Source organism: Tupaia chinensis, unplaced genomic scaffold (genome assembly GCF_000334495.1).
Source record: "Tupaia chinensis unplaced genomic scaffold, TupChi_1.0 Scaffold000320_1, whole genome shotgun sequence".
NCBI classification, from domain to species: domain Eukaryota; kingdom Metazoa; phylum Chordata; class Mammalia; order Scandentia; family Tupaiidae; genus Tupaia; species Tupaia belangeri.
The window spans coordinates 2,954,411-2,966,130 of NW_006159813.1; the positions used below are offsets into that span (position 1 = coordinate 2,954,411).

At 42.2% G+C, this 11,720-nt stretch overlaps 1 protein-coding gene across 1 annotated transcript in view; it reads right to left on the reverse strand.

Moving 5' to 3' along the window:
- The window catches only part of CCDC60 (coiled-coil domain containing 60), a 202,052-nt gene that overhangs the window by 39,276 nt on the left and 151,056 nt on the right, over positions 1–11,720 (reverse strand). The window contains exons 4-5 of the mRNA XM_006151553.2: positions 11,259–11,366; positions 7,249–7,356 (exon numbers count right to left, since the gene is read on the reverse strand). Coding sequence (XP_006151615.1) covers positions 7,249–7,356; positions 11,259–11,366 — 216 coding nt within the window. The remainder of the gene's footprint in view (positions 1–7,248; positions 7,357–11,258; positions 11,367–11,720) is intronic.

Sequence of the window (11,720 nt, forward strand, 5' to 3'; positions counted from 1 at the left end):
AAACCCTCAAAAAAAAAAAAAAAAAAAAAAAAAAGGAGAGTTGTTAAGGACTTGGCAGGTACCTTATATAGAGAAGCACATGTAGTTCAGCTATTAATAACAACGTACTTTCTTTTTAGAGAGAGATTTTTTTTGCTATAGGGTATGTGTTTGCCAGAGAAACAAGAGAGAGAGAGAGAAAACAAGAAATCACTTCCCAGAAGGAATGGTCACACTGCAATCCCTTCTTCTCCACTCCCCTCTAAGGATTTTGGGCACACATGCACACACACCCAGTGTGAGTTTTAAGCCTCTGAGTCTGGGACTCAAATCATGGTTCACTATGTGGGAGTCCAACAACATTAGCATTACACCATTCGCTGGTCCCAACAACGTGCTTTTTTTGTCTGAAATCGTGGTGTGGCTTAGGGGAGGTGCTGGTGGCAGGGAATGAGGCATGAGGGCAGTTCTTTGGGGGAGAAATAGCTATAATCTTCAGGCCACAATTTTCCACTACTGAAGCTTGTTCAGAGACCCTATTTGTCAGAAATCAAGGGAAGAGGGCGTTGAGCAGTATTGCATCTCTTTTAACTGCATTCACCAAGCACATTTTCTTCCCGGCAGTCACTTGAAGATGTCTATCTACAGTGGCAATCAGAGCTATTTGCTCAAACACTTCACTGTCTCTTCCTGAACTCCTATTTGGGGTGAAACATCTGCGTCTCAGGATAGAAAGTCTGTTGGCTGGTTTCAGATGTATTCACATGTCCATGACCAAGGGGAAGAACTGCTGATTGTGCACTAGGGAGTGGGCAGAGGTCAAAGCTCTTGGGACTTCCCAGGCCAGGTGGCCCCCTGCCTCCTGATAGATATGACTGTTCTGACAGGTGCTCCTGCTCCAATAGCGGTGCCCACTTAAGGACCAGAGTGCAGGAGCGATGGAATCCAATCATGTGAAGAGAAGAGCAGGGGGAACCAGAGATCTACTCAGATGCCACCTTCAGAGGAAGTCTTTCCTCGATGATCCAATTTAAAACAGAACCCTCCTATCCCATCACAATCATGTCACCTATCAATTTCTTCATGACGTCTATAAATATCCCAAAGTATCTTGATTATTTCATGATTATTGCCTGTTGCTTCCCCCATACTCCCCAGGATGGATGCTCCTGAGAGCAGAGACGTTGCCTGTTTTCTCCATGACAATATCCCTAGGTAGTGCCTGGAAAAAGCAAGTTTGAGGAAAAGAAGACTTTCTTGATTGGGGGGAGGGGGATCACATTGTAAAGGGAAGATAATTTTAAATTTAAAAAATTATTTATGTGTTCAGAACAATGGTCAATTGTTTCATGAAAGTGGAAACTTGGAAAAAGCTAAAAGGTCTTGGAGGAGTGGGCAAATGTCTCTGTTCACTCATATATTAAAGAGCTCTACAGTAAAGGGGGACTAGCAGTTGGTGTAATGGCTATGTCACTGAACTCTCATGTACTCGTCTGTGGTTCAAGTCCCGGACTTGGTGGTTTAAACTCAGGCTGGGTGCATGTGCGTGTGTGCCCAAGATCCCGAGAGGAGAATGGAGGAGAAGGGATTGCGGCATGGCCATTCCCCCCCCTGGGAGGGTGATTTCTCGCTTTCTGTCTCTCTGTCTGTCTGTCTTTCTAGCGAGCTCATGCACCCTATAGCTAAAACCTCTCAAAAAAAAAAAAAAAAAAAAAACTCTACAGTAAAAGTTTAGGCAAGGAGAGATGTTCCTTCTATATTAAGTTAAGTAGCAAAAATTTAATTGCAGAACAGCAAGTGCAGAGTGGCACTTTTAATTATTTTATAAAAGAAAATAATACATTATATCATCTTGATAATTCGGTTCCCTTTTGTATCCTGGAGCCTTTTAGTAAGTACTACTTTATAATGAGATATTCTTTTTTTTTTTTTTTTTTGAGAGGAGCAGCAGATTATTCTCAAAATTAAAGACATTGGACTTCGGTTACAAACAGGAGAAATGGTCATTTAATGGTTAAACACTCACACTTTGAAGGTAGGCTACCTGGGTTCAAATCCTGAGTTGTCTTTTGCTGGCTCTGCAACTCTGAACACATTTACTTACATTTTCTGTGCCTCTGTTTTCTCATTAGTAAGTGGGAACAAGGCTTAAGTGAGGTAATAGGCCAAGCACTCAGATGCTACCTGTTTTCATTAGCTGGGTTTAATAGGTGGGTTTAGGTGTTTGTGCCACATTTGTAAGGCAGAGTGTTCTGGCCTTTTAGTTTTCCTAAAGGAGTGGTAAGTTCTTTGTGCCTGGGCAGCTCAGCCCCTGAGTGTCTGGTCTTTCTTCAGAAATGTGGAATTATATCCACCTGGCCTCCCCAGTAGAGCGTGTCTCCCTGGGACAGCCAATGCAATAAAACGTGTTAGATGTTAATCCTCTTAATAGGTCTGCTAAGGCAGGAACCCATTTGATAGAAGAAGAAACAGAGACCCAGAGAAATTAAGTGACTTGCCCAAGGTTACACAGCTATAAGGAGGCAGGGCCTTGACTCATCTAAGTTTATCTGATTTCAAAGCTCTTGCTTGTAGGCACTCTAATCTCTCTGGCTTAAAAAAGAAATGTATTTGAAGATCTGGGGAAATTCACACTATATGGCATAATGAATAAAGATCAAGAATTGTAAGGAAGACTTTTTTTTTCCCCCTTACTAACTAAAAAGGTGCTTTCTAGGGCCAGCATGGGGTATAATGGTTAAGGTGCCGGATTCCCAATAAATGGCTGACTGCAGTTTGAGTCCTGGATCTAGTGGCTTGGTTTTTCACTTTGTCTCTTTCTCCCTCTCTCTCTGTCTCTGTCTCTCTCTGGCCAAATTTAAAAAAAAAAATAATAGATAAAATTAAATTGAATAATTATTATTTTTTAAAAGATACTTTCTAGCATTTTCTGGAGAACTTAAAACTCCCTCCCCATCCTGATGCATGCATTTAAAAAAAAATGAATTCCAAGCAGTGGTGTGCCAGGGCTGGCTCATACCAGCTGCAGAAAACCAGTTTGTACATCTCTTCCCAACTACAAGTTCAGTGATATAGTTTGGGTAAGCTTGAAATCTGCTACAGTGGGAGTATTTACACCACAGGAATTGGCATTGTTACAAATCATGGCTCTGTACCTCCTGGAGAATTGTTTGCTAAACATTTTACCGTATGTAACTGTAATTTATCAATATGTAATAAAAAAAGACCCCACATTTACCAGCATACAATTGACTTCAAACTACAGTTCTCCTCAGGAACCAATGGTTCACTAAAAAAGCCAAACCTCAACAAAATACTCTGACTTCCTTTTCTGGATTGCATTTTTTGTTTGGGTGAGGTCTGGTTTACGTTCTGCTCATATAGAGTTGGACATCCTCAGATTCCTGTTGAAATTCTGTCCTTACAGATCTTAGTAGAATATCTACTACTCTCAATGTGACCACTGTGTCTTTTTACTACATGTGACAATTGTTGGTCATGATCTGGGTACTTCTATAAAAGCAACTAAAGGAAATAGATGGTTGTTATTCTCTGCTCAATTCAAATTTTACATGATATTCTTTCCTTATTCTGGAAGAATGGGTGCCCATATGTTGGAGGCTTGCTCAAGAAGACAAAATGCTATTAGAAATCCTCTGGCTCAGGGGCTTTTTTCTTAGAATATGAGCATTTAACTGTGAAAAAAATTAGGTATTTCTTTGATCTGGCAGTTCCCATATCTCAGAACCTAGCCAATAGGAATATTTGCACCAGAGCATTAAAGATACATGTAAGGATAACCCGTGTAGTGCTACTCACTTGAAATGCCAAAAATATGGGAATGGTTTGCTAATAGGAACCTGTTATCTAAATTATGCTTTAGCTATGTAGTAGATAGTCTGCTGCTTTTAAAATAACATGGACACCTGGGACCAGCAAGTGACGTGGTGGTTAAGGTGCTGGACTTCCACGTGGTTGACCACGGTTTGAGTCCTGGACCTAGTGGCTTGAAACTTATGCCAAGTGCATGTGCACGTGTGCCCAAAATCCTTAGAGGAGAAGGGATTGTGGTGGCATGGCCGTCCGTCTGGGAAGTGATTTCTCATTTTCTGTCTCTCTGGTGAGTGCACACACCCTATAGCAAAAATCTCTCTTAATAAAACAAAAAGAATGTGGGCATTTTGTGTGTACCATCATGGAGAGAGGCTCACGAGTTATTGCAAAAGGGAGAAAATCCTGTAGAGAAAAAGAAGTATTCAGAGTATAATCCCATTTCTGGTTTTTTTTTTTTTTTAAGTATGTCTCTGTTTTTACTGTAATTTATCAATATGTAATAAAAAAAGACCCCACATTTACCAGCATACAATTGACTTCAAACTACAGTTCTCCTCAGGAACCAATGGTTCACTAAAAAAGCCAAACCTCAACAAAATACTCTGACTTCCTTTTCTGGATTGCATTTTTTGTTTGGGTGAGGTCTGGTTTACGTTCTGCTCATATAGAGTTGGACATCCTCAGATTCCTGTTGAAATTCTGTCCTTACAGATCTTAGTAGAATATCTACTACTCTCAATGTGACCACTGTGTCTTTTTACTACATGTGACAATTGTTGGTCATGATCTGGGTACTTCTATAAAAGCAACTAAAGGAAATAGATGGTTGTTATTCTCTGCTCAATTCAAATTTTACATGATATTCTTTCCTTATTCTGGAAGAATGGGTGCCCATATGTTGGAGGCTTGCTCAAGAAGACAAAATGCTATTAGAAATCCTCTGGCTCAGGGGCTTTTTTCTTAGAATATGAGCATTTAACTGTGAAAAAAATTAGGTATTTCTTTGATCTGGCAGTTCCCATATCTCAGAACCTAGCCAATAGGAATATTTGCACCAGAGCATTAAAGATACATGTAAGGATAACCCGTGTAGTGCTACTCACTTGAAATGCCAAAAATATGGGAATGGTTTGCTAATAGGAACCTGTTATCTAAATTATGCTTTAGCTATGTAGTAGATAGTCTGCTGCTTTTAAAATAACATGGACACCTGGGACCAGCAAGTGACGTGGTGGTTAAGGTGCTGGACTTCCACGTGGTTGACCACGGTTTGAGTCCTGGACCTAGTGGCTTGAAACTTATGCCAAGTGCATGTGCACGTGTGCCCAAAATCCTTAGAGGAGAAGGGATTGTGGTGGCATGGCCGTCCGTCTGGGAAGTGATTTCTCATTTTCTGTCTCTCTGGTGAGTGCACACACCCTATAGCAAAAATCTCTCTTAATAAAACAAAAAGAATGTGGGCATTTTGTGTGTACCATCATGGAGAGAGGCTCACGAGTTATTGCAAAAGGGAGAAAATCCTGTAGAGAAAAAGAAGTATTCAGAGTATAATCCCATTTCTGGTTTTTTTTTTTTTTTAAGTATGTCTCTGTATGTATTTATAAGGGAAAAGCACTAGAAATATTTGGAAGGGTGCAATTGAGACCTTTAAAAGGGGCTTTCTTTAAGGCGGGGGTTTTAGGGAGGGACTAAAAGCTTTTATACTTAATATAATTTATATACTCTGTACTTGTGGATTTTGGGGAAATTTTCCATAAGAATAAATTGTATTCATTTATTACTTGAGCAGTTTTATTTTAAAGACAAATAAATAATGCATGGGGAATGTTTTAAGGCAGTGGATTTCAAAGAAATTTTGGCAGCCACAGTGACATTTTAGAAATAACTGGGATGTCATGATGGGAATAGGAGCAAATGGGAGGGTCCCGTGGTTTCCTGGATCCCCAAACCTTTTGCCTAATGAAGAAGTTTCATTTAGAAAAGTCTCTTTTATGTTACTGGGGTTCCCATTAAAAAAATGGATTTCTGCTACTTAAAAATATATAAATCTTGTTAGCCACTATATCAATGGAAACTACAGTTTTAAATACAGCCTAGCTCCATGAACAAGTTGAGTTACCTGTCAGGAGATGCATAACTTATATTTCTTTGAGGTTAGTTATTTGGGCCCTGGTGCAAGACATGAAGTCAGGAATGAGTGGTAGATGTCTTCAGGAGGAAGGAGTTAATTAAGACTCAGGATTTTGGAAAGAAAGAATATTAAATTCACTTGGGAGCCAGGGCTGTGAGAGGGCGCCGTTATCAGTGTCTGGGGAATAGGGGTGGGGAGTGTTAGCATTGGGGATAGGGAACTATTTTATTTAATTCAGCCTATGATTTTCACAGTGCAAATTCAATTCTGCAAGTCAGAGTTCTTCACTTTTTTTTTGTCCCATTTTTGCAGTCAACCTTCTAAAACAAAATAAAACAAACAAATAAACAAAAAAACAGTATATTCATCATGCCTCTGTCCCTTGTTCCATCTTGTGTGTATGATGTAGTTCCTGCAACAGGACCTTAAAACTTTTGTAATAGGCTGCCCCCTCTGGTGAGGAGACACCTAACACTTTTCTTGACCTGGATATTCTGTAGCTGCTCTAGGGACCTCAATACTAAGTACACCCTCTGGTCCAAGTGATGAAATAGCCACCAATATATAGTTGAAGAAGAAAAAGAAGGAGGAGGAGGAGGAGGAGGAGGAAACCAAGATGAAAACTTTGAGAGGAGGAGGAAAGCCAAAAACAGAGATGGAAAGGGAGAAGGGGAAAGGAAGAGAACCAGGTGAAAACAGTTGGAGAGAAATCTAACTGTGGATCCAGTGGTGTACTGGTGCAGCTTGCCAATTCCTATGGCGTAAATATCTCCACTCTATTGATTGATTTTAAGCTACTAATACGATGTCACTGAATGAAGAGTTGGAAAGAGATTCTGGAAAAAGGTATGCACAATTGGTTCTGTTGAGTCAATTGAGCTGTATTGGCTCACCCCTGCTTGAGTTCCACAGAGCCCATATAAAAACTCTTAAAGCTGGGGCCAGCACATGGTGTAACAGTTGTGTCACTGGACTCTCACATGGCCGACTAGGTTTCAAGTCCTGGATGCCAGGCACACATGCGTAGGTGCCCAAGATACCAGGAGGAGAACGGAGGAGAAAGGATTGCAGCATGGCTATCCCCCCCCAAGGGGGTGATTTCTTACTTTCTATCTCTGTCTCTGCCAAGCACATGGTGTCCTATAGCAAAAATCTCTCAAAAAAACAGAATACAACGAAACAAAAATCTCTTAAAGCTACCAACTCTCCAAATATAGCAACAGGAGGGGAGAGATGTATCCGAGTCCCTTCCATACTGTCCAGTTTATTGTTTGTCTGTGGCAAGTTGCAGGGCTGAGGCATACTTAGTATTCCAGCAGGTGATCACGGGCTTCATGGTGTGGTGGGTGTGGTCGATAGTCAGGGCCTCCAGAAGCCAGTGGAGGGCGCAGAGCTGGCGGAAGAGGGGCTCACTGCAAAGACAGAGAGGGCACAGTGGGAACCTGTTACAACACTCTTCACTATGAGAGCCATTGAGATAGTAGTTGGCAGGCTCTCATTTCGAAAATGGGCTCAAAGCACATGTATATCACATACATTTTCTCCCTAGATCTTTGCAGTGGGTCCATGAGGTATTCATTAGCCCCATTTAACAGATGAGGAAACTGAGGTTGTGAGGAGTAAAGGAAGCTGTGCCAAGTCGCTTAGTCAGTCGGGGGCAGAGCCCTGATTTGAAATGAGATGACATTTACTGGACATTGGTATGTGTAGAGGCAAAGACACAGGCGAGTAAGACAATTCTGGGAAGTCAAGATCTTACTGGTGCCTAGCTGTTAATCTGATAAAACACAATGAGTAAATAAAGAACGTGTGAAAAGTCTGCTCTTCTGATGGATCTGGACCTTTCTCTGTTTATAAAACATGCCTCAGACCTGACGGTCACTCATCTAACCTGCAGTGAAACAAACAAACCAAAGAAGGTCCTCCAGAAACATGCTCAATAGAAACCGGTCCTTTCTCATAGTAACCGTGTATCATCGAGTCATAGCACAGTCTTCCATTTTAATAAATTAAAGGATAAAAGTGTTTATTTTCTTAAATGTAGAGTATAATAGGTAAAGACGCTGAGCAGAGATGCGGAAAGCCTGCTTCTAAAATCCCCAAGCTTGAAACTCTGGACGAGAACCAGCAGTCGGTACACCTGAATAGCCACTCTATTAAAACTGCCTTACTGACCAGAATACCAGTGGGCATAAACCCCCAGGAAGAAAACAACATTCTTTTCTTTCAGTAAGAGAAATCAGAAAATGTGCACAAAACCATTCCAAGTACTCCATGCCAATTGCCAGAGGCAGAGGTGGGCATGGGTGGCCAGCACTGCTTTTACTGCATGGCTGCTCACAACAGCCCCGCCATCTCACAGAGGAAATGGGGGAGGAGCAGTTTCTCATTCTAGAGATCATTCCTTTCCCCCTTTAAAGATAAAGGTCAGGTCTTCTGTGACATGAGTGAATTGATTCCCATGAAGCCAATTCAGAATTATCAGTCAGTTTGGGGATCGATCACATAGATTGAAAGGACTGACCAGACTCTGATGTGCATTGGCTGATGTGACAATTGAGAGTTCAGGAATTGACCAGGCAGGCCTGCCCTGATGGCTTTCGGTAGACTGATTACAGCAATGCTGTCTCTCTCCGCTTTGTGCACTCTGTGATGCGATCTTATGGCTTCGCCCTATCAAGATTCCTTCCTACTCTTGGTATCTAGGTGGGCCCAATGACTTGCTTTGGCCAGTAGAATGTCGTGGAAAGATCATTGTGTCATTCTGAGCCTAAGTCTCAAAGGGTTTTTGGGTTCTCAGGCTCTTGTTCCTAGAACCCTCTCTGATGGCCATGTGAATAAACCCAGGCTAGCTTGTTGAGAGACAACCCTGTCCTCCTAGCCAACAGCCATTCATCCAGTTGTCTTAGGAATGAAGCCGTTCCATAACGGATCAGCCAAACTCCAGCTCTCCCATCAGCTGGGTACAGACACAAAAGCAAATCCAGCCAAGATTAGTCATGCCAGCCTGACCAGCAGAAACCAGCTGACCTGTAGAGCAATAATTTTGTTTTTTAAAAGCCACTCCACGTTGAGGTGGTCTGTAATATAGCCATAGATTACCACAGGTTATCAATATGGCCAGAACCTTTTTTATGGCTAAGGAGACTAAAGGACAGTATTCACCCTGAGGCAAGGATCAGCAAACTACAGCCAGTCCATCTGCCAGCAGTTTTTGTAAATAAAACTTTATTGAAACACATCCACATCCATTGTTGGTGGTGTTCATGCTACCACAGCAAAATCAAGTAATTGGAAGAGAGACCATCTGGTCTGCAAAGCCTAAAATCTTTGCTGTCTAGCCTTCTAAGGAAAAATGTTCTGACCCCTGGTCTAGGGTATAACAAATAACAGCGATAATAGCACTTCTCTACCCTATGTAACAAACCTGGTGTAAACATCTGATTTAGTAGGCAGGAGATCAAGAAACATGTTGTGAGACCTTCCACAGGTTCTGTCACCTTGCTGGGCTGGAGTTTCCCCATCTGGCATGAAGGAAGACAGCCAAAAAACTCTCCCCAGTCATTTCAGAGCTGATTTAATCCTTAATTTGCTTAGACCAAATGAATCAATGGTTGGCCTCAGGGATATGCATTTTCTACGGCGTTTCCTCCCTCCCTCATCTTCAGATGATTCCAAAGCAAGGGAAAGCTCGCTGATCTACACCACTTGGTTTTGGGAGCCTTGCCTGTGGGAGAGTCAGACAGACGTGCAAGTTTCCCAAAGGACATTATAAGAAATCGCAAGGCCTCTTTTTGGAAGGAGATGCTTTAAGGACATCAGGCTTAGGTTGCCAGTTGAAATGTCCCTGACCAAGGAGGTCTACCAAGAAGCCAATCACAATAGCAATCAGAAGGAGGTAGGAGAAAAATGAGAGGGTCACTAAAGGCTGGAGTATTAGACAGGGAAAAGGATGTGTCCAGTATGCAGGGACCATATAATGGTGGTGATGATAATGATGATTATGGCAATGATGATGGTGACCGTGGAAACGATGGCAGTGGTTGTGGCAGCGTCCATCCATGAATTAAGCACTCTCAGTAAGGATCCTTTTATGTTTGTCCTACAGTTTTACTCTTGCATTATTTTATCCTTGAAGTATAAGAGATTCGGCTTTCTAAGTATATTATGAGCTCCTCAGTGGCTAGGTCTTAGAAAGTCTACACTTTCTGTGTAGTGTGAAATGATGACAGTTGGGGTCTGAACTCAGACAGACCTGACTCAAAACCCAGTGCAGTCATACACTGAGCTCCGTGACTTTGGGTAGGTGAGTACACCTCTCTGAGCTTCTGCTTTTTCATGTGCAGAGAAGGATTAATAACATACCTACATAGAAGGGCTGGAGAGAAGATAGAATCAAATGACACCTACAGATCAGTCAGTGGTGCCATTATCACTGTGAACACTGTAGGAGCCTAATCAATACCTGGCAAATGAGCAGAAATGTTTGGAATTGCCCTACTGCACTGGGTAGGGTGTGTGCGGTTTTGCTCCCAGGGGGCAATGGGAAATGTCTGGAGACATTTTAGTGGTTTTGTGAGGGAGAAGGAAGTTACTAGCATCTAGTAGATTGAGGTCATGCATGCTGCTAAACACCCTGAGATCCTCAGGGCAGCCCCTTGCAACAAAGAAGTAATTATTTCTCTGCAAACGTCAGAAGTGCTGAGGTTGAGAAGCCCTGCCCTAAAGTCAAAAGCGTGTATCTCTGCACCTCTCATCTTCCAGTTGAAAAGTGCTAACTAGTGAAAAAGAAAATGTTGCATTTGGACTTCCTTGGAACAGACACCAGGGGAATAAGATGTCAAGGTTTTAGAAAGCAAGAGTGTTCTTTGGAGGGTCGATTCGCCCCTGCTACGCTGTGCACTGATGACCTCATGTGGGTCAGACGGCTACAGGGGCTTCTCTGGGAAATTGCTCCTTCAGTCTTGGGGGAAAATACATCCCCTGAACACAGGCTGAGACATTCTCACCCATGCCTGGTAAGGACTGTAGACAGATTTTATCAGGCTCTGCAAACTATTTGACATTAGAGCGTCTGGCTAGGTAAGAAATGGAGTGATTCAATCCCAGCTGCTTTGTCACTTAGCTCTAAAACACCTTGTCTACGTTCTGTTATTCACCGAGTAGCTTTGCCAGCTCCAGACTCCATGTCCCTTTCCAGGGGACAAAGGACTAGCTCTACGGCTCCTGACATATGTTGGCTTACTGAGTCATTTCAGCTCGGCTTCAGTTTCTGAGCTAGGAAGGCCAGTGAACCCAGGGTGAGACAACTTACACGTGAGCCTCAGGGAGCGAGGAAGAAATGATGCAGCTATGCACGGGGGTGAACGGGCGGAGTATGACTTCGGTCCCCAACTTCTTGAGCTTATCATCATCATATGTGCTGAAGGAAAAGCAGAGAAGGACAGAGCAAAAAGTGAGCAGCAGCTTTAAACCCCGTTGCCACTTGCCAGGACTTATTTTGCAGACATGGCGAGGCACCTGCAATGTGCCGGGCAATAATTTCGACTCTGCGGGTGAGGGTTCTTAGATGCCATTTGTGAACAGAGAAAATAAACACCTCTGCCCTCATGAAGTGCATATTCTACCAGACGAGAGAAGAGAATCAACAAAATTAACAGGCAAATTGTATAGTATACTAGTATACCATGCAAGTGCTTGAAAATGTTTTCTTTGCTTTTTTTAAGAAAAGAATTATTTACTTAGTTTAATTAAATTTATTATTATTATTATTATT